Genomic DNA, 22,343 nt, shown 5'->3' with positions numbered 1-22,343 from the left:
CTAGAAACTTCAACAATAAATTCGTCAATTAAAGAAGAGGAATTGCAATTAGTTTTAAAATACATCTTGTGGTGGTGTAGTCTTCAAATTAATGTTGTAAAGAAAATTATCACTACTTTGTAGTGAAAATAATAAATTTCTCATAAGTTTCTCATCAAAGTGGACTAGAAAGAATTTAAAGACACTGTTGGCTAAAAACATCTTAGGAATTGTTTTTAACAATTTCCAGCACAAATCTTATATAAACAGTTAAGGTCATTAATCAGTAAAAGCTTTTGCACAGCAAAGGAAACCATCAACCAACTGAAAAGTTGACCTACAGAAAGGGAGAAAGTTAACTTCCAAAATATACAAATAGCTCATACAATTCAATATCAAAAAAACAAAAAAACCCAATCAAAAAATGGGCAAAGACCAAAATAGACATTTCTCTTAAGACATACAGATGGCCAGCAGGCATGTGAAAAGATGCTCAACATTGCTAATCATTAGAGAAATGAAAGTCAAAACACAATATCCCATTTTGGTCAGATGGCTATCATCAAAAAGAATACAAATAATAAATACTGAAGAGGGTGTGGAGAAAAGGGATCCCCCATATACTGCTGGTGGGAATGTAAGCTGGTTCGACCACTGTGGAGAACAGTCTAAAGGTTCCTTAAAAAACTAAAATTAGAAGTACCATATGTTCCAGCAGTCCTACTCTTGGCCACATATCTGGAAGAAACAAAAACTCTAGCTCCAAAAGACCAATGCACCCCAACGTTCATTGCAGCACTATGTACAATTGCCAAGACATGGGGGCAACCTAAGTGTCCATCGACAGAGGAATGGATAAAGAAGAGGTGATACGTATACACAATGGAATACTACTCAGCCGTTAAAAAATGAAACATTTCCATTTGCAGTAACATGGATGGACCTAGAGATTATCATACTAAGTGAAGCAAGTCAGACAGAGAAAGGCAAATATCATACAATATCACTCATATGTGGGATCTAAAAAATGAATTTATCTACAAAACAGAAATAGACTCAAAGACATAGAAAGCAAACTTATAGGAGGGATAAATTAAGAGTATAGAATTAACAGATACAAACTATTACATGTAAAATAGATAAGAAACAACTTACTGTGTAATACAGGGGCCAGTATTCAATATTTTATATGAACATAATGAAACATAATCTGTAAAATATATGACTGAATTACTTTGCTTACACCTGAAACTAATACAGTATTGTAAATCAACTATATTTCAATAAAAATGTTAAGATCATGACAGAAAACTCAGGGCTTTCATTAAAAATTTTGAAATGATCATATTAGAAGTTTTATATAAGTTTAATATCGTTCCTAATACTTGCATTTTATTTTTATCATCTTAATTACATATTGCCGAGAAAATGTAATGAGTTTTGTCTCAAATAGACACCCTTAAATCCTTTCCAGTTTACCCCAGACGGTTGTGCACATATTATTGTCTATGCTTTTCCTGGAAAGTCCTCCCTTAAGTGAGCAGAAAGGACCTCGGTGGTGAGGGAGGGTCTGGAGTGGGTGCCTTGTAGGCAACCCTTCCTCCCCTTCCTTTACGCCTGAGTTAAAATATTTCTGCAGCTAAAATGTGTTTTGATTAATGGTTAAATGTATGTGGGCTACTCAGATGACAGTTCATCCATTTATTAATTCATTCATCAAATATTTAATCAAGCAAACTCCTCATCTTTGCAGCCTGAGCTCCTGCAATTCCCTGAGGATGCTGGCGACACAGACCCCAGCTCCCTTCTTGCTCCCAGAACCTCTGACAAGTGTGCTCAGAGGGTCTAGTAACACACCTGCGCCCTTAGCAATTTGCATCGTCAATGCGTAAAGACGGCCCTAGTGCCCAGGGCAATGGGCTGATTGAAATGAGTCTGAGCGCAGAGAGGGAAGCCTCAAAGCCAGCTCTCCACTTAGCAGCTGTACACCCTTGGGCAGTTTCTTCATATGCAGAATGTAGACTCTGATACTCACTCAGCGAGGCTGTCGTGAGGCCAGGTGAGATGCTGAATAGGGAAGAGAATCAAAAAGCTGTAGATGGGACCTCACAGGCAATACCCATCACTGTGGAGGGCAGCTGTAGGAAAGCATCCATTCAGGGGCGGGTGGCCTTAGGGTCTGGGAGACAGTCAGAGGGAGAGGCGTGGGGGCACCCGGGCAGCTGGCCTGTCCAAAGGGGATGCTGCAACTCGCTTCCTTGTGGAGGTTTTCACAGGCTTCTCGGGAAAGGTTGTCAATCAGATTTTGATGGGATTTTTCTGATTTTTTACTTTATTTATTTAAAATACTATCTCATTTTTTAATATTAATTTATTTTGCTGTGCTGAGTCTTAGTGGTGGGAGTCAGGATCTTTGCTGTGGCATGCAGGGCCTCTAGTTGCAGCATGTGGGATCTGGTTCCCAGACCAGGAATCAAACCTGGGTCCCTGCATTGGGAGCTCAGAGTCTTAGCCACTGGACCACCAGACAAGTCCTTTAAATGCTATTTTATTTTTTTTAATTTTAAAAGATCTTTTTGATGTGGACCATTTAAAAGTCTTTACTGAATTTTGTAACAATATTGCTTCTGTTTTATGTTTTGACTTTTTGGTCATGAGGCATGTGGGATCCTAGCTCCTTGACCAGGGATGGAACTGGCACCCCCTTGCATTGGAAAGTGAAGTCTTAACCACTGGACCCCCAGGGAAGTCCGTTGATTTTTAAATGTTGGCATCAACTAACACTGTACAGGCTGATCAGTAAAGTTTGCAAACTCTGCCCACACCAGTGGGCAGTGATAAGGCTGACCTGGGGCCAGGGTCCGTCACCACAGCCAAGGCCCCCAGGACAGGGGGTGGGTAGGACCTCAGGAGGACAGGCCGTCTTCCCTGCCTGCAGGGCTCCGAGGGACACTCATGCCACAGCCGCTGGCTGGCTGCCGCATGCTCCTTCCATCCCCCTGAGAGAACAGAGATCATAGAACTTCCACTAAGAGATAAAACCTCTAGAAGAAAACAGGAGAAGATCTTCATGATCTGAGTTTGGCAAAGATGGTGACATGGATGGTTCATTTCCCCCTGTATTTAACAAATGCCAGCATTTCATCATATATGCTTTAAAACTTAACATAACAGATTGCTGAAAACTTCTGTGGCCCTTCTAATTTCATGATGGTGCTAACATTTCACAACCATAATTTTTGTATTTGTACGCATTCACAAAGAACACACTGCATGATTTCAGGTACTAAAATTTCAGGTACTATATAGTGTTTCTGTGCGCTAGGAAAAAACAGTGGAAAATGAACTTAAAAATTGGTACCATTTACTGCATCATGAAAAATACATCTGTGCATATCTAGAAATACATCTGATAAAAGATACTCAAGGGTCTACAAAAGTTTACTAAATGTTACTGAGAGAAGGGAAGAATTTCCACCCTTTTGTCTGAAGCAGGAGGTGGGGAAGGGAGAGTAGGGATGGGTCTTGCACTGGGGGCTCAGGGCTCCTGCTACATGGTGGTCCTGGAATGTAACAGATATGTTCCCCAGCCAGTGTGCAGACTGGCCAACTGTTCTCGATGAAGGCACCCTTCAGAGAGGTGCCAATAAAGTAATAGCTGCCTAGCTGAGCTCCTGGTCTCTGGACAATTCTAGGAGAGGCAGGGTGGCCAACAGTTGGAGACAGGATTTCTTCTTTATTAGGTCAGGGGCTGGTATGGTTTTATGAGGGGCCTGGGACCTTCAGATTCTTCAGGGAGCAACACGCAGCAGGTCAGTATCTTCATACAGCCTGGGGAAGACTGTTGTGATGGTGATGACAGCCGAGCCTCACTGAGTACCTCCTAGTGCTGGGGCTTTGTTTATTGTAGCCTTGTTCACTCATCCAAACCCCACAAGAAGCTTACATGGTGGGTGCTATGATTACCCCCATTTTACTGCTGAGGACATGGAGACGGGATGCTCGCTAACTTGCCAACAGCAGTGGTAGGGGGCCGAGCGGGGATGGAATCCCGGTGGCTGACTGCAGAGTTGGTGCCTTTAACTCGTACCATCAAGATGTCATCCACGGGTCTGGGCTGCAGGCCTCCCCCAGCCTTGGGAGCTCTGCTGGAAGGGGTCTCTGGGGAGCCCCCAGTCAAGCCAGGGTTTACAGAGAGAAACCAAGGCTTCAAGCCTGCATTTGTGGCTCTTGACCCCACATGACAGCTTTCGGTCATCAGCGAGCGGTGGCTAAGAGGTCACCTTTCTAGGAAGAAGCCCATTGGCTTCTTTTTAAAATGGACTTTGAACACTATTGCTGAGCTCTAAAAATGACGAGTGAAGATTTTACAGAGGCGATCTTCTCATGGGATCAGGTTCTCTCTGTTGTTTCTCCTGGGAGGTGGGGAAGGGGTCTGGTGTGGATGAAACGGACACGAAAAGGTCCATGGTATCCACATCCACCCCAGTCCTAAGGGCGAGATGACCACACAGGATGGAGTCGGGGGCAGCCTCCAAAGGCCTGTGGTATCTTGGCTACATTTAATTTTTTGTAATATGATGAAATGATCAATGTTAACTTTCAGATTCCATTTGGTGTTCACATACACACTAATACATATATTAATACATATCAGCAGAGTGTTCACTAGACAATTTGTCATCCTGCAGTCATTTCTTCTATATACACTTTCCTCCTCCATCACCGCTCTGTCCATATGGGAGCTGCCAGGGGCCCCTCACTCCAGGCATCTGTTCTCCATTAATCATGTGCACCAGTTCTTCTTGGCCATTCACGGTGTGGCTGCCCCTCTGCCCTCATGGCACAAACCTCCCCACCGTCCTCCCTACCAGTCTGGAGTGGGGAGTCCCTACCTGGCCCCCGCACAGCCAGGGTAAAATGATGGCTGATTCTTTGTGTCATGGAGGCAGTCAGCCATCCCCCTGATGGAAAGAAAGTAATCCCAGAGCAAGCTGAGGGCGGCAGGCCCCCCAGGAAGAAGGGCACTCCTCAGATCAATCAGTTCCCTGATTGCTTCCTGGAGGTGAACACCAGGAGTGCGCACAGCCAGGTGGCAATCTTTGTCTTCCTGCCAACCCACATTTCCCACAGAGGCAAAGGCACCCGTTGCGTACACTTTTTAGTTAGTTGGAAAAAGAAATCTCTTGGGTCAACAATGCTGTAAATAAAGCCGATGGTCTAGAATTCTGTTTTGGAAAGAACAATTGATGTTCACTTTGCACAATAGCGATCGTTTAGTCTAAATGCAAGGTACCGTTTCCTCATGAGATGAAAAAGCATACAAGTTCAGGGTGTCTGATTCTTCCTGGAGCGCTATGCATTTGGGTGCTCCATGTGGTGGGTTGGGTGGGCTCCTCCTGAATCCCAGAGGCTGTCAGGACGCCTCTAGAGCATCCTTGCGCCTATGGTGGGAGCTGACTGGTTGTCTGTCAGTGGGTGAGTTTGCTGGGAAGCCAGCACCCACCCACTGGTCTGAATAATCTCCTGTGTCACTTGGTCTTATCTTGGGTTTGCCTTCCTTTTAGTCAGACTCGGCAAATGCATGGCACACCTCACCCCTCAGTCCAGTATCTATGGGTCACCAGCTAATCACAGTGCTCTTTCCTACTGAGCCCACCGTGACCTCAGATTCCTTAACCCGATGCCCCAGGTAACAATGACCACACATCTGGAGAGCTGTTTGAAGTCCAGGTTTCCTTCTCATTCATTCTCAAACCCTCATGTCTCGGTTTTGCCACTGGATACACAAGGATCTTGAAGACATTTTGTCTCTTTTATGTCTCATCCTGCAGGCACTTCTCTTGAGAGGATTAGCCTTGGGGACAATGATGCTTAAAGAACCAGGAGCTCTGAGTGTTCACTGGACCATTGTTTCCTGAGACATCAACCCTCCTGAAGACAGCCCTGAAAGTATTCAGACTTTGCCAGTAAAAATGTTTATGCTTTTTGTTGTTATAGGAAGCAATCACATGTATCCCTGGGAGATGAGGAGGGCCTGAACGATGGAAGGCTTTGGAATGGGGTGGACATGGAGTTGGAGGAGCAGGTCAAATATGGAACATGGCAGAATGGACCAGACTTCTCACCGAAAGGAATGCAAGAGTCAGTAGCGGCCACCATGCGTTTGACTTTGGGCATGGGGGTACATTTGCTGTGTTGGCAGTCCAGGAGGAGGCAGAGGTAATCTGGGGGAGAGAAGTGATCTGGTTTCAGTGTCTTTTGACTCAGGGAGGCTGGCAGGGCATCCAAGAGGGGGCATCCCAATTGCTGCCTGACTCTTGGTTTTCTTTAGTTTTGTTCGCAAAATCAGAGAGAAGCAATATCCTGTCAGAGGCTGCGGCTGCCCCTTTGGTCCCTCTGCTGGGTTCCCTCCAGCCCCTTGCCCTCGGGCAAGAAAAGAGCCAGCAGCGCAGTCTGGTGGGGGCTGCAGGGCATGCTCTTAACCCAGCAGGGCCCTTCAGATGCTCCGCCACCGACAATCTCAGACCTACCGCCTGCCGGCATCTGTTCACGGAGACGCAGCATCACAAACTCTCCGGACTGGAAGGGACTTTAGAGGTCATCCACGGCAGCCTCAGAGCTGGCACTTTCAGACTGTTCTAACAGCTTGAGAGTTCTTCCTTCTATTATTTGAAGACTGTTTCTTCGGACTTCCCCTTAACATGCTGTTAAAGATATGGGTCACTCGTGGAATCCTTGGTAAGGAGAAGCATGCTCAGGCTCATGTTTGTGGGTCTAGCAGTGAGGAGCGCAACAAGGCCAAATTTGGGAACACGAATTCTTTTTGTCCTTCACACGACAGCTACAAGAATGGTCTCCATGGTTACAGCAGCTTCTCAGAGGTGTCTAGATTTCCATTTGCTATATTTCCCTAAATGTCTAATTTATGAATAATCTGTTTAGGTAACCTGCTGGAAAGTTTCTACAAATGTATGAATATCAAGGAATATATATTTATATATATTCCCAACAACAACAAAAAGTAGGCTGATGGGCATTTTTGGAACACTTTTTTTTTTCTCCCATTTAAAATAGAAATTAGGATCAACTTAAACATTTTCAAGTTAAACAAGATTCACTGCCTTCATGTTCTTCAAAGGCATGTGAGCCGGAGAGGGGCTGGAGCTAACCTAATTATGTTTCCTTTAATGTGAAATAGCTATTTGCCTGACATTCTATTTGCATCTCACCATCACATTCAAATAGCTGGGACATTGATTTTTTTTTTCCTAACATTCCCTTTGAACATGAAAGTGTTTTTTTTTTTTTCTTTCTCCTGCTTGTGAGAACAGTGATAAGAATGGATCGATAATTACATTGTTGGGTAAAAATGAATATAAATTTTATTGAAAAACAACACCAGCAACAATGAGGGGAAAGCATACCTAACAGCCAGTGGCCCACACAACTCAATGCACACATTATGAAAAGTAATCACCTCTTCAAAGCTCCAACTATGCATCCAAATGAAAAGAAATGATCGACCTCAGATAAACTGACGGGGGACGCAGATGCACACCACCTCTCGCCTCTGAAAGCTTTGCCAACAGCAAAGGACGCTACCAATACTATTCGGTCCCCCGTTTGCTGTGGGTGATCCAGTGTATTTCAAGAATTAAACTGGTTTGGAAAGAACTGGTTAGCATGGCAGCGAAGACCCCAGACCACTGAGAAAATTTTTCTACTTTTCCAGTCCTTTGAGAAGAGGATTTCACAAACTTTCTTGGCAACTTGTCCCACCTGCTTAACAACAGGAAATACTTCTTTATGTCTAGCCTAAATCCTTCATGCTTCAGTTAATCTATTTCCTCTTAATCTCAGCAGGCTGTCAGGGGTTTGTCCTGGTGGGACAATGTAACATATGGGGAACACACAATGATCACAATCAGATTGAAGGCAGAGTCCAGCTGCGCTGGTGGCGCTTCCAAAACAAGTGGAACAGAAGTTAATTGCAGTTGTGGTTGTCGCCCATTTGCCGCGTCTCACTCCCCCACCCTCCCCGACCCTCTATGCCCTTCTGTGGCTTGAGGGCTGCCATCCTAGGACTTGCAGCAAAAGCTTTCTGAGTTCGATCAGTTCCAATTTTTCACTGACGTAGTAATGAATGTGGTCGAACTGTCCCATCCACTTCTACCCGATTTCCGGGTAAAATATTTTCAAACCGTTATCACGTTCTTCGCACCACGCCATGGTTCTTCGCACCATGCCAGGCAGTTCCCTTGCCTCGCCTCACAACTTGTGTGGAAACGACGTGCTCCACGTATACATGAGAAAACTCTGAGAAGCCACGAGAAGGCCCTCAGTGAATTTAATATAAACATCCCTGCCGCATTTTTTTCAAATGCTGCATAAAAACCCCAGCCTCACGGGAGTTTGCAGCACCTGCAGCTCCGCATATCAGACAGCAGGGGGCGCCCGTGCCATTCCACTGGCCGTAGAACGCCTCGATCGGGAAACAAAGATGGGGATTTGAATAAAAGACTTCAAAATGCAACCCCGAATTCTACCCTGAGCAACATGCGTGTAAAAATTCATGAAGATTGGATTTCATTTCATGTATTTTTACTTTAGTGGAAAGAAATGCAGGTGTTGTCTGTGCCTACAGCTGTCTTTACAAGGAGTGGGGCGGGGAGGCGGGGGCGGGGGCGCGGGGGCGCCTGGTTAAATGAACAGGGAGGGGTTGCTGACGCTCCCAGGCGCTTGGAGAGGCTGGGCCACCGTCTCCTGCTTGGGACAGCTCCTATTTTGCTGGGTGGCATCCTTTGTGTGCTCCAGAATGTATAGACTAATTATATTGTTTTGTAGAGGATGCAAGTTGCTCCCAGCAGGACTCACAGCCAGCTCTGGGTCCAGTGAGTGACATGAGTCATAGAAGGCACTTATTATTTTGATGAAACACAGCACATTTCTTTCAGCCCATAAAATCAAAGGGGTGAGAAAAGGCTGTTTCCAGGGTGTAAAAACTCCTCTTGTTTCCCTGTCGTGGTGCACAGCGGTTCCGCCTCTGCAGCCTTTGTGCATTTTCCAGGCGTGAGTGACACAGTGCTGAATGCCTGGGTGGCAGAGCCTGCCAGAGGCCGCTGGACACAGGCCAGAGCAGCTCAGCCCACCGTGGTGTACTGCCCTCCTGTTCCAGGGCCCCTGGCCTGGTGGAGGATGGGCCCCCTGAGACATTCCTCTGGACCGGGTCCATGCTGGGGGCGGTGGGGCTCTTTGTGGGGAGGGAACTTAGGGAGATGATGGAGTGTTGGGAGCCTGGAACTTGAAACAGGCTTGGGCAAGGACGGTGGCTGCCACCCTTGCTCTGGGACGGCTGGGGCAGGGCTGCAGCCCCAGCACGAAGGATCGGCTGACACAGTACCTGGTTAAGTGCTCCAGGAACACTCGTTGAATACACAAATGTGAGGGTGAAGGCAAGGAGGCCGTGAGGATCCCCAGCAGCTTTGGCTGTAGCTAGCCCAGGGCCCCCGGAGCGGCAGCGCGGGGAGGGGAGTACTGGGCAGTGCTGGCTCTTCCGGGCCCAGGCCCTGGTAGGCAGGGCTGCAGGGCTGAAGAAACCAGGATGGCAGGGGAGGTCACCTGCAACCTCTCCGTGTGCTGGGATGGTGCTGCAGCGGCTCTGCGGGGCCTCTCAGGGCCTCTCCATCCTTCCCGCCTGCCGCCCTCACTGGAGCCAGTCTTTCTTCTGTTGCCATGGCAACACTGGCCTGAGGTGCTGCTAAGGGCTGGCGGGGCAGGCTAGACTTCTCAGGCCTGAGCAAGCAAGGAGCTCTGGATGGGTCCCTACAGAAGGCAGACCCTGGGGTCTCTCTTGAGAGGAAGGAAGGGACATGGGATAGAAATTGCTCCCAGGGCAGGTCGAGGTCCCCCAGGTGTGGCCTTGGTGGTAGAGATCTTGGGGCTGGTGGGACCCTGCTATCGTGGGGGCCCCCAGCACTGCAGCGTTCTTACTACTTCACCTGAAGTCTTTATTGAGGATTATTGCCAGGGGTCCCCATGGGCCCAGAAGCCTCCTGGGGTTCCCAGTGTGGGTTTCAGGTTGGGGCCTGAGGCACAGGCTCTGAGAGGGCCTGCAGGGGCTGAGTGAACTGCTGATAGACCAAGTAGATGGAATTAATTCCTCTGAGAGCAGAGTCGAGGGTCTTACATCCTGAGGCTAGGGTGACGGGACTGCCATATATCCCTGCCTCTCTGGCCCCCACCCAGAACAACAAGAGCAGGCACTGGCTGCTGTCGGCCCAAGACATTTCTATTGCCACATTTCAGGCACACACAGGGATTGTGGAGGCCCTTGGCCCCTGGGCTAGTTGGGGGCCAGTTAGCTTCCTCTCTGCACCTTCCTTCTCAGGACCTGGAAGAATAAGCAGCAGCATCGGGAATGCAGGAGATGGTCAGGTCTGGAAAGAAGATGACAGTCTGACCTCCCCTGGGGTCTGAGAGTTGGTGAGAAGCTCTGTGCGGCTCCTGGGAAGGGGCTCGAGAACTCAGGATGACTCAGCCTCATGGATCACGCCTGCTTCTCTCTCCCCATCAGGGGAAAGGTGTTTGGCCCCGGGCGGCATGCCCACACCAGCCCGAGAATAACAAGGACAGCACGAGAAGGGGGGGTGTCTGGGCAGTGAGTACAGTTACAATACCTTGGATTTACATAGCACCTTTGTCGTCTAAAGGGCCTTTGCCTCTGTCCCCTTGGCCACTGACATCGCAACCTCCGGCAGAGCAGGAACACGAGGCAGAGGTCCAGAAGGGATTCCATGCAGACTCAGTGGTGTCCGGGCTCTGGGAGCAGCCCGGCAGGGGTGGGGGTGGCAGGCGGCCCTCACTGGGCGTTGACCTGGTACTTGAGGATGTAGGAGTAGAAACTGTGGTTGGCATTCTCCAGCACCATGACGTACACCTCCCGGCAGCCTGCGGTGCTGCAGCTGCCCTCCCAGTAGCCCTCGGGGCTCAGGGTCAGTGGCCACGTGTCCTGCCCCTTCACCAGGGCTTTGGCGATGCCGTGCAGCTTCAGTTTGAACGGGACGTTGCGGTTGGCGGGCAGCACGCCTGACAGTGGCTCCAGCAGCTCATTGTCCACCCCCCAGTTGCCAAAGCTCTCGGGGAACACGGGCCAGTTCACCTTGGTGTTGGTACAGCAAATGAGGTAATTGAAGACGAAAAGGTAGTTGCCCGGTTCCTGCCTCTTCTTGACGAAGATCTTGAGCGCAAACTTGCCGGCGTGGGGCAGCTGCACTTTCAGCTCCGTCCGCTTCTCCCGGTGCAGCTGGAAGATGTAGCGTCGCTGGGTCTCCTCGGTGACGGGGCCATCGTCTCCGTGCAGCGAAGCCAGGACGCTGATGCCCTCCTCCACACCGAAGCTGACAGAGCAGCGCCCGTCGCTGGTGTAGATGACGGGCTCGGTGTGGGACGGCTTGGTGATGCCCATCTGCTCCGAGAACCAGCTGGGGCCCACGGGCTGGTGCAACTCAGCCGGCAGCCGGACGTCCACGTCTGCACAGTGGCACTTGAGCGTGTACTCCAGCACGGAGCTGTAGATCTCCGAGTTGCCCTTGGCAAAGATCTGCAGCTTGTGGTCGCCCGCGGTCGGGGGGTACACGTCCAGCTTCATCCCGTTCTTCCGGAGGCTCAGCAGCCCGTGCTCCTGCTTGCCGTTGAGCATGAACATGAACTGTGTCGGAGCACAGCTCTCGATGGTGACCGTGGCCTTTCCATTCACTGTGGGGAGAGCCAGGGTCAGGTGAGAGGAGTCCGACCTGGGCTGACATGCTGGTAATCGTGTGACAAGAGGATCTCTGGGCGGTGGTGGGGGGGAGCCCTGACTTACAGCGTCTGCCCATTTCCGTGGTGGGAATACCTTCACCCCAATAATTTTAAGCCACCAGCATGACCTCACTGAACACCATATAAGCCGCTGGCAGCACACCTCTGGAAGCGTTCTCTTCGAGAACTGCAAGCTGGGGGTGGTGGGTCTCAAGAAAAATCTGCCTCCCGTCATATGTGCTTGCTTTGCCCATTTGATTCACCTCAGGTGAATGCTGCCAGGGGGCTTAACCTGATTCCAGGGCAGGGGAGAGGGCTGAGGGGCACGGAGGGCCAAGATCCTGGTTGGAGAGCCATCTCTGACTTTGCCTCCAAGTCTCAAGTCCTGCTTCACCCTGCTCCCTTCACAGGTGGCGTGTCAACAATCACCTTAAAAACCTCATAGGGTGCTTCCCTCCTGGAGACTGTGCTCCAGGGACAGAACTGCTTCCTTGCGGGTCCTCCCCGCACCCCCACCTCCACCCTCCTCTCCAGGCCGTGCTTCCTGAATGGAGTCATCGCGTGCACGAGAGGATCGTGTGCGTCCCACACACGCCTCGCCCCTTGCCCTCCAGCGCTGTCTTCCTCTGTCCTGGTCATTGCTGTGGGGGACAGGGGGGTCAGTTCTCTGTTTTTACAGCCCACGGGCACGCCCCTCCCTGGTCCCTGCTGCTTTGCAGGACCACAGGGAGGGGCAGGGCTTCTCTGAGAACCCCGCCTTCCCTCCCTCAGAAGCTGATCACCTGCCCCTCCTCCCAGCCACCTCCGACTAGTGTCTCATTCACACCCTCTAGTAGCCTCTCCCCCATAGGGGTCCAGAGTTCCTGCTCTGGAGGCAGAAAGCCATGCTCTAGGATGCTGTAGGATAAGTGTCCCTGAGACTTCCCATCTAATCAGCCACGAGGCCCAACTCCAGGCTGCTCAGTTACTGCGTTCAGTGCTACCTCCCATCTTGGGAGTGAGAATCCCCACACGGGGAAGGGGGCTCCACTGGCCTCCCCCCGCTCCACCTCCTTCTTTATGGCTCCTCCAACCAGAAGACGTTCCCTGCCTTCTCAGGTGCTGCCAATGCCTCACCTACCTCTCTGCCCACACCCCTCCCTACTGCAGTTCCCTCCCACTCACTCAGCTCTCTGAAATCTGGCTTCAGCCCCCATCCTCCAGGTCTTCAGTGACTTCCTTGGAGGGTCTGGGCTGCTGATCATACATCCACCTTGCTGCTCGTCTTGCATCCACCACCCTCCCCAGCCTGGCCTCCCCACCGCCTCTGATTCCTCTCCTTTCTGTTACACTAAGGGTGGTATTCTTTGTGCTTTTGTGCTATTTTCTTTGTGTACGCTCCTTCTCCACGGCTGTCAGCCACCATGAGACACGGTGACCTCGGAGGAAAGTGACCGAGAACAGCAGATCACTGTCACCTTCTCTCAGTTGGATCCCTCTTCAGGGGAAGAAGCTGCCTCAGCCCTCATGGACCCTGTCCTGCTCCATGTCACACCCCAGCTGGGAACTGCAGGTCCCCGTGCAATTCACCTTTGATGCATGGAGGGCTCCTGGCATCTCCACATGGCAGCTCGAGGGCTCCTGAAAATATCTACCCAGGCACTCTGGGGCTCCCTCCTGTGGGTCACCATCAGACTGGAGGCCAGTGGAGAGACCTGTCCCCTCCTGCCTTGCCCGAGTCAGGCCCATCCTCAGGCCCACATGGCATTCCTGTACCTCCTCCAGGGGGACACCCCTTCATGTTCCAGGGCCCTCACATATGCTCACCGTCCCCCAAATCTGGCTAAGACCTCAAGGCAATGTTCTGACCACAAAGAAGGCTTTTCTGATGCCCTGGGGTAGGGCAGGCAGCTGAGTGACCTGGAGGCTGCTCCCCTGGCCCTCCCTGTCCTCCAGGGAGCTTAGCAGTATAATAATGTACCAGGGATGGGTAATGTGGATCCTTCTTGCTGGGTGTGGGTGCCACCGGGAAGGGCCCGCCTGTCTCCTTTCCTGCCATGTCCTGGGCCTGGCTGGGGTGCCCAGCTCAGGGGGTTCCTGGCGAAGGTGAGCTGAATGGCTGGGAAGGCTGGAAATAAAGGATTGGAGACCCCTGGGACTCTGTTAGAGCCTGTGACCGCCTCCTCCCCTCACCCCTCCTTCACCCTCTCACTATCCGCTCCTTGCATTTAGCCTACCTGTTTCCCTCTCTGCTTTCCCTTCATCTCCACTCTTAAGAAAACTAGCTCCGGCAAAGAACTATTCTTTAAATATGCTTCATGAATATGCAATCAAATTTTAGGTTTACTGTATATTCAGAAACTCAGTGTTTACATTTCTTTGTCTCTTAAAGAGGCAGATTCCTTGGTGGCACTGTTTTGACGTCAGTGTGACCTGGCGTATTCCTCCCTGTGGCCCCTGCTGGCTGGAGCAGCCCCTGTCTGACAGGCACGCACGGGGCACAGTCTCTGAGACAGCAGCTTCACGCTGTTATTTTAGCAGCAGGAGGCATTCGTAGTTTTAAAAATTATCCCAGAGCTCGGCAGCCTGGTTATGGAGACTGTTGTGAGGTTGAAGGGAAGGATCGGCTGGGACTAATGTGGGTGGGGTCACCTGAGTGTGGGGTGGGGCTCCCCCACAGGCCTCCCAACAGACCCAGGTGAGCTCTGGCCTTCTCTCCTGGGGCATGCAGGCAGCCCTCGGTGGGAGTGTGGGGGTGCACTGACCCCGCTGTGCTGAGCCCTAACTGTGGTGCTGCCCCCCTGGGGACCCAGCTCCCAAATGCCTCCCAGTTCACATCCAGCTGCCCATGGCCCCTGTGGAGAGATGGGGGGCGAATGCCAGTCCAGGCCAGCCTTGGGGACAGCTAGGGGTCCCGTATGCCCAGCCCCGGGGAAGTTGCCTGGAAAAGGCTGGCTCTGCCTGCAGGCAAGAAAGAGGCATCCAGATGGCAGGGGGAGCTCTCAGAGGCCGGGCTGCGTCCCTGGAGCCCAGCCCTCATCTGGGGCACTTGAGCTCAGATGTGGGAGGCCTGCTGGGTCCTCCCTGAAACATGTCCGTCCCTGCCTCTCGTGATGCCTGCTCTCCCCCAGCTCCCAACACTCTGCTGCTTGGCAGCCACCCTCCTTATAAAGCACTCTCTCCTGGGAGACCCCCGCTGCTCCCCTACTAGCTCCTAGGGCCACTGGCATGCAGAACCCGGCCCAGCTTGGCCAACACATGCTTCCTGCCAGGAGTTTGGGGCCTCCCAAATGGCAGTAGTAGAGAACCCGCCTGCAATGGAGGAGACACAGGTTCCATCCCTGGGTCGGGAAGATCCCCTGGAGGAGGGCACGATAACCACTCCAATATTCTTGCCTGGAGAGCCCCATGGACAGAGAAGCCTGGAGGGCTACCGTCCACGGGGTCTCAAAGAGTCGGACATGGCTGAAACGACTTACCATGCACTCACCAGGAGTTGAGGAGCTTGTCGCACAGCTGACCTGGAAGGTGGCTGAAGCCAGGCTGAAGCAGTCCCTTCCCTGTTGTGTGAGCTGAGAGCGGCTCCCCCAGCTTGGGTCCACTAGCCCTGGCTCCCCAACGTGCCTGGCTGAAAGCTCAGCCCTCCGGAGCCGCACACCCCTGTCTTGGTTTATGCTGGCGGGAGGGGCTTCTGTCCTTGTAAACGTGACCTGCGGCTGCGTCTTGCCCTGATGGCCCGATGGCCGAGGTGGCCTCAGCCGCCCCTGCACAGCCCCCACATACCGCTTCCGCTGAGCTGGGCACTGGCAGGGCAGCCCATGAACCCACCGGCCCTGGTTACCTGTTTTGATGATGGAAGTCTGCGGCTGGGCGCTCAGCATCCCCTTGTTGTAGAACTCACTCTTGTGATACATGTTGTTCTCAAACTGCCTCAGGGATTGAGGGGGTTTGAGCAGTTGCCAGTTCTTGTTGTCTGGGAAATGGTCCTCGATGAACAGTGCAGGGTGGGTGAGGAAGTAGAATTCGTTGTAGCTGGAGGGGGGACGGCTGGTCAGAAGCCATGCTGGGCCATGCAGAGGGGCAGGCGGGGCCCACAGGGGGTCTTTGGGGCCTTCGTTAAGGTAGGACATGGGGGGTCCTACCCACAACCCAACAGGAAGAGGCACCGTCTCCAACCCTGACGTGGGCGTGGCAGATGCCCCCTTAGTAGCTGCTTCCAGAAATGAGACAAAGCAGGATCTGAGACCCCCTTTTAAGAGAAGGCCACCACCCTGGCAGTGCATGTCCAGGCAGAGAATGGGTTCTCCCTGCTCTCAAAAACAAAGGGATCTGAAGGGAGCAAAGCCAGGACCCAGGGAACACGTGCCAGTGGCGTGGAGGGAGGGCAGGCAGGGAGACTGGGGAGCCAGCTCCACGCACTCCGTGACCTGATGTGGGCAGCTGTGCATGGGGAAGGCCCTGATGTGGTCCCCGGGACCGGCTAGACGCAGCTCTCTAGGGGTCAGTGATGGGGATCAGGAGAAGAAGGGGGGACTCCTCCGAGATGGGAGAGCCTTCACTCAGCCCAAGGCAGGCAGTGCTCAGAGCTGACGGAGCAAAGGAGGGTGTGACTGACGACTCCTCCCAGTATGGGCTGTGTGTACCCACTGTGTCTGCCCCGCACGCAGGGCTGTCAGGATTTAAACTGCACCAGGGGGGGCGGCACTCTCATTTTTCTGGATGAAAAAGCATTTGAGCTGCTGATGGACATCAAGCTTTAGCACGAATGTCACGGCATAGGCTAAGGCCAGAGCCTTTGGAGGACAGACGTGCTCCAGACCTGCCCCCCAGCCACTCTGCCCTGCAGGGCCCACAGGGATGCTGGGCAGCCTGACACCCCTTCCCACAAGCCAGACCCCCCCCTCAGAGGTGGGATACGGCTGCATTTACACCGGAGAGGAGGAGGAGAAGCCCTGGTATCTGGGAGAAGCAGTAGGAGAGACTCCTGGCATCTCAAATAATAACATAGTCAATGGCCAAAGGCCCGAGTCTCTGGTGGCTCAGAAGGTAAAGAGTCTGCCTGCAGTGTAGGAGACCCTGGTTCAATCCCTGGGTTGGGAAGATCCCCTGGAGAAGGAAATGGCAACCTACTCCAGGATTCTTGACTGGAGAATTCTATGGACAGAGAAGCCTGGCAGGCTACAGTCTGTGGGGCAGCAAAAAGTCAGACACGACTGAGCAACTAGGCTTTAAAAGGCTGACAGGAACCTCCAGACACTTAAAGGAGCTTCTCAGCCCTGCGTTTCTTGGCACTTGGCCTGTGGGCAGACACTGTGCTTTTAGCCCTTGGGTGGAGGAGGAGTCCTGGGGAGCCAGAGGGGGGACTGAGTCAGTGAAGGGTGAGGTGACAGAAAGGTCTGGGCTCTTGTCACCAGCCTGGAGCTAGCTCACCCCTGAAGCCAGAGGAAGGGGGTGAGGGCCTGCAGCACACAGAGGCCCCCAGCTCCCCTTCCCCTTCCACTGGCCTTCTCCACCGCTGCCTCCTTCAGGCTCCTGCCTCCCCTGAGTCCATCGACCAGGCCCCCGCAGAGCTGAGGTACTCACAGGAAGGTGAATTTGGACGTGGAGGAATCCACCAGGCCGCTGCCCCAGGTGCTGTCCACCAGGTGCCATCTCTCCTCCAGGAACACGGCATTCCAGGCGTGGTCAAACTCCCCGGAGAAGCTCTGCCCCGGCTGGTAGCCAAAGCCCTTGGAGTAGCCGGGCACGGTCATGCACTGCACTCCCGCGATCCTGGGGCGGGACACGGGCTCTGAGAGGCGGCTCCGGCCGGGGCTCCCTCCGCCCCTGCAAGTCTGTCTGTCTGTGGCCCTGCCTGGCCTGTCTGCTGTCAGTCCCTCCATGCCTCTCACACAGTCACACACACACACAGCCTGAGGGCTTTTATCTGCAGAGGTGGGGGCGGGAGGCGACACGGGCTGGCTGGTCCCCCCCACCTCCGGCACAGACAGACTGGATGCAGGCTCCTCCTCCAGCCTCTACACAGCCCTTGGGACGGCTTCTCCCCGGAATCGACCTGGGGGCTCTGCTGGCAGCTGCAGGAGGACACGGGTGCAGTAGTGAGTTCCGCCTGGTGAACGTGGAAACCAGGGGCATGACAGTGAGCTGGAAAAACCAGAGTGACTCTAGACACATGGCTGGGGAGCTGGGTCTAGGTGACACCTAGGTGTCAGGGAGGGGTTCTGGATATGAGGATGCAGGAGGAAGCTGAGCCCACCTCCCCTCCACGTCCAGCCCACGGACAGCTGTGGGAGGACCCCTGGGGCAGGCTAGCTGGGGTCCCTGCCTTGACCTGGGGAGGGCGGGCCCACTGCCAGGACCACCATGGTGCATCAAGGTTATTTTCTGACTAAGTGCCCTGGCCATGACTTCAGAGTTCCTGATGGCTGTCATTCTAGGGAGTGGAAATGATGACCGGTCAGGCAAGCTTTTATCAAGACCCCTTTGACAACACATTTCCCCAATGCTTGCAACAAGCTGACCTGGACAGTGGTGGGTGGGTGCTGGTCACCTCTGGGGACAACACAGGCAAATGATACATGCACTGGGCGCATGTAGCTGAAACCCTGAGGCTCAGACCCGGGCTGTGGGCACCACCCCATGGCTACAGCAAGCACCCTGAGAGTCCTGCCATGGGCAGCTGGCCCTGCCCTTCAGCAGCCCTGCCTCCCTCATGGCAGTTGAGGGGTGGGCTGCTCTTCTGACCCAGGGGACCTCCTGTGTTAGCCTTTCTGGGGCCTTTGTATGAGTGAGAACAAGGGACTCCTTTTTTAAGACCCTTTCCTTTCACTGTGGAAGGCTGGTGTAATCAACACCCAAACCCATGATATCCAGGATGTTCACACCAGCCCCTCAGAAGGGGCTCAGCATGAGCTGTCTGCCGACTCTGCCCTCCCCTCCCAAGAACCCATGAACCAGGGGCTGAACCGGGGCTGGGCCTCTATCAGGGAAGTGCCCGGTGGGGTCCCTCCAGGAGCAGATCTGCAGGCTCAGTTGCTCTAAACAAGAGGCCATGGAGCCTCAGGGTAATAGGGTGAAATGGCCACAGCATAGGCATGGGGACAGAAATCGGACATTATCCATATAAAAATGAATGTTTAATGAACAATTAGAATATTGGATTAAATATGACTTATCTGCATTTACATATCGCTTGTTGAGAGAGTGAGTGGGGCAAGATGTGGAGCTTGCAAATCACCAGATTCCACCCTGCCAAGGACGACGTTCACGTCCCCACAAGGCCTGAACTCCCCCTGCAGAGGCTCCTTATGAGCTGGGAAGTTTTACAGCCACCCCATGCCCCCCACCTCCCCGTGCCTTCTGCCTGCCGCTTCACAAAAGGAGGTCCAAGGCTCCCCAGGCTGTCAAAGAAATCCCATGAGAACAGACCAGCTGGGCCCGTGGGAAGGATTTCGGAAGCACTTGGGGGTGCGAGCAGAGAGCAAGAGAAAGTAGATCCCATGTCAGGATTCTGCAGGTGAAAGCCAACATTGACTTTGGGAGCAGAAGGGCCCCCCAGAGGCAGGAGGCCCAGCATGGGTAGGTCCAGAAGCCCAGAGCGGGGGCAGGGGGAAGAAGTAGGCATACCGGGAAAGCCCCCTCCTCCTGTAGCTACAATGGGATGCGAGGCCCAGGGGGTTTGTTCTCAGAATGTGTGATCTGAATGAGTTTGCAGTCTTAGAGAAAAAAGGCCTCTAATACTTAGAGGTCTTTTAGACCCTCCCCTTACAGAGGGGAGAAAGTGAAAGAAAGTGAAAATGCAGTGAAAGTGAGTCTGACTCTTTGCGATCCTATGGACTGTAGCCTGCCAGGCTCCTCCGTCCATGGGACTTTCCAGGCAAGGATACTGGAGTGGGTTGCCATTTCTTTCTCCAGGGGATCTTCCGGACCCAGGGATTGAACTCCAGCCTCCATCACTGCAGAGCTACCAGGGAATCCCTGAGAGGGGAGGGGTGCATGCAAGGCCAGAGGGGTGGGATGAAGGTACTGGGATGGGCGGGGCCTTCCATTGGAGGGGGGGCTCCACATACTGAGAGTGGATAAGGAGAAGGAATGTGGTGAAAAATACTTAGTGAGGTGAGAGATGCTCCTGACATATTCACTGTTAATTGACAACCTTCTACAAAACCCCATCATCAGCATGATCCTTGAGTGTGTGTGTGTGTGTGTGTGTGTGTGTGCGCGCGCGCACGTGTGTGCATGGAGAACCAGAGAGAGGGGGGAGGGCAGAGTGAGAGAGACAGTGCAAAAGTCATCTGGTCTCTTAGTGATGGGATTTGGGGTGATTTTAATTTTCTTCTTTAAGCTTCTCTCTATTTTTAAAATTTTCAATAATGATTATGTGTTGCTTTTTGAATTGGAAAAAAAAATCCATAAGTGCTACTTGAAAATGACACTTCTAGTGAGTTATTTTCCTTTCTTGGCCAGAACGTTGGTGCCTATGAATTTCTAGGACTGGAGGAGGGAGAAGTGAGTGGCCGGCACGTGGATGGGGAAGGGGCCGCTTCGCAGGGAGGGGGAGGGAGCTATGGTCCTCAGGAGCATGCTTGTCCTCCGCTCAGAGCCACCTGACATCAAGGGAAGGAGGAGAGGCACTTAGTTCCCATGTGGCCTCCAGGTGCTATGATAAAGATGGGCTGGTGCTGATGTGGGTAGAGGGCTGGCTTGAGCTAAGTGTCCTCCTGGGAGAAGCCATGGCTGGGCAGAGGTATCCTCCCACCCAGAGACAAGCTGGAGGTCAGATTTGAGCACCAAGTCGGGGAATAAGGGTGAACGCCCCACCCTGTCCCTGGGAAGGACTGGAGAAGGGAGAAGGGAGTGGCTGGATGTCCTCCCTGAGGGCTTGGGGCTGGAGGGGGTGAGACTGGGCTGGGTTGAGCCAGGAGAACCCGTTCACTCCATTGTGACCTTGCCAGGCTCATCACGGGCAAAACGAAAGGTTGCCGTTAAATGATCTCTAGGGGTTGATTCTCCACTGACAGGCAGAGGAGAAGCTGGGAGGGCTGTGGGGAATGCCTGGGGCAGAATAAAGATGAAAAAATCCCCTCAGCGGTAAGCTTCTGCCATGCTTGACTATGATATGAGCATATTTTATTACCTGGCAGCAGTGTGCAAGATAAATTGGACAAAGCAGTCATAATGTAAAGCATTATTGTTAATAATCCATAACTCTCATGCAAAAATGTGGAACTAGTCATTCTAGCTGCTGGTGGCTAGTCAGGTGACCCACTACCACCTCAGGTCTTCAAAGATTGTTGACTGTACCCCCTCTGTGCAAAACACTGTACAGGGGGTAATATCCCCTGTATGATATAATATCCCATATCATACCCTGTAGAAATATAATAAATACTATAACATAATAAATTATGATGCTCTAAAAATAAAGCTCACTGGCCACCCTAGATGTTCTCATAGTAGGAAGAGAACGAATATGTGAACCATCACAAAAATGCTAGTGATAAACATAGCTCTTGGGCTTCTCTGGTAGCTCAGATGGTAAAGAACCGGCCTGCAATGTGGGAGACCTGGGTTTGATCCCTGGGTTGGCAAGATCCCCTGAAGTAGGGCATGGCAACCCACTCCAGTATTCTTGCCTGGAGAATCCCTATGGACAGAGGAACCTGGCGGGCTACATCCATGGGGTCGCAAAGAGCTGGACACAACTGAGCGACTAAGCATACAAGCATAGCTCTTTCGGGAAACCCAAAGGGGGAGGAATTTGGTGGAAAGATCTGAGAGAGCACTGAAGAAGTGGCAGAGGATGAGAAACGCTTCTACCTCTTAAAGAACCCCAACCAGCCATCCTAGAGCCCAAAATATCAGCCAAGGAGATGTGTCTAATAACCTCAGGCTGCAGAGTCTTGGTTTTTACTTTTGACAGTTTGGAAAACCTCAGCGCCAGGGGTAATACTGAGGAGATGATGGATCCAGACTGTGACTGTCACTTCAAATAGCAGAGTGCTCAGGGCTGGTGCCCTGGGATGACCCTGAGGGATGGGATGGGGAGGTGGGGGCGGGGTTTCAGGATGGGGAGCACATGTACACCCATGGCTGATTCATGTTAATGTATGGCAAAAACCACTATAATATTGTAAAGTAATTAGCCTCCAATTAAAATAAATACATTAAAAACAACAAAAAACAGCGACAATCCGGGCCCCGGCAGCAGGATGGCTGAGCGGCCTGGGGTGGACGGTGACCCCGCACACATCAGCCCCTGACCACAGCGGGCTTCCTTAGCTCTGACCACTTCTCCCTGGATGTCTGGGCCACATGGGAAAGAGGGAGGGTGGAAAGGATGAGACCTGTAGGAGAGGTAGCGAAGCATGCTCTGTTTTCCTGTCTTGAGGAAAACACTGTGATTTCTAACAGTAAAATTAGGAAACATGGTTTCATTACCTTCAAGCCCAATGGCCGGTTTAACTGGGCAAACACGTGAATCAGAATTTTTAGGGCCTGCGGTTCCCAAAATGGCAACCCACGCCGGTGTTCTTGCCTGGAGAATCCCAGGGACGGGGGAGCCTGGTGGGCTGCTGTCTATG

The 22,343-nt window shown here is 52.3% G+C and overlaps 1 protein-coding gene across 1 annotated transcript in view; it reads right to left on the bottom strand.

Moving 5' to 3' along the window:
* Positions 1 to 7,341: 7,341 nt before the first annotated feature.
* KY (kyphoscoliosis peptidase) overlaps positions 7,342 to 22,343 on the bottom strand; it is a 50,669-nt gene continuing 35,667 nt past the window's right edge. The window contains exons 9-11 of the mRNA XM_043474346.1: positions 17,344 to 17,532; positions 15,602 to 15,792; positions 7,342 to 11,736 (exon numbers count right to left, since the gene is read on the bottom strand). Coding sequence (XP_043330281.1) covers positions 10,841 to 11,736; positions 15,602 to 15,792; positions 17,344 to 17,532 — 1,276 coding nt within the window. The 3' untranslated portion in view covers positions 7,342 to 10,840. The remainder of the gene's footprint in view (positions 11,737 to 15,601; positions 15,793 to 17,343; positions 17,533 to 22,343) is intronic.

The sequence above is a fragment of the Cervus canadensis genome, chromosome 7 (assembly GCF_019320065.1).
Source record: "Cervus canadensis isolate Bull #8, Minnesota chromosome 7, ASM1932006v1, whole genome shotgun sequence".
In the NCBI taxonomy this organism is placed as follows: domain Eukaryota; kingdom Metazoa; phylum Chordata; class Mammalia; order Artiodactyla; family Cervidae; genus Cervus; species Cervus canadensis.
This window is presented reverse-complemented; position numbering and strand designations above follow the sequence as displayed.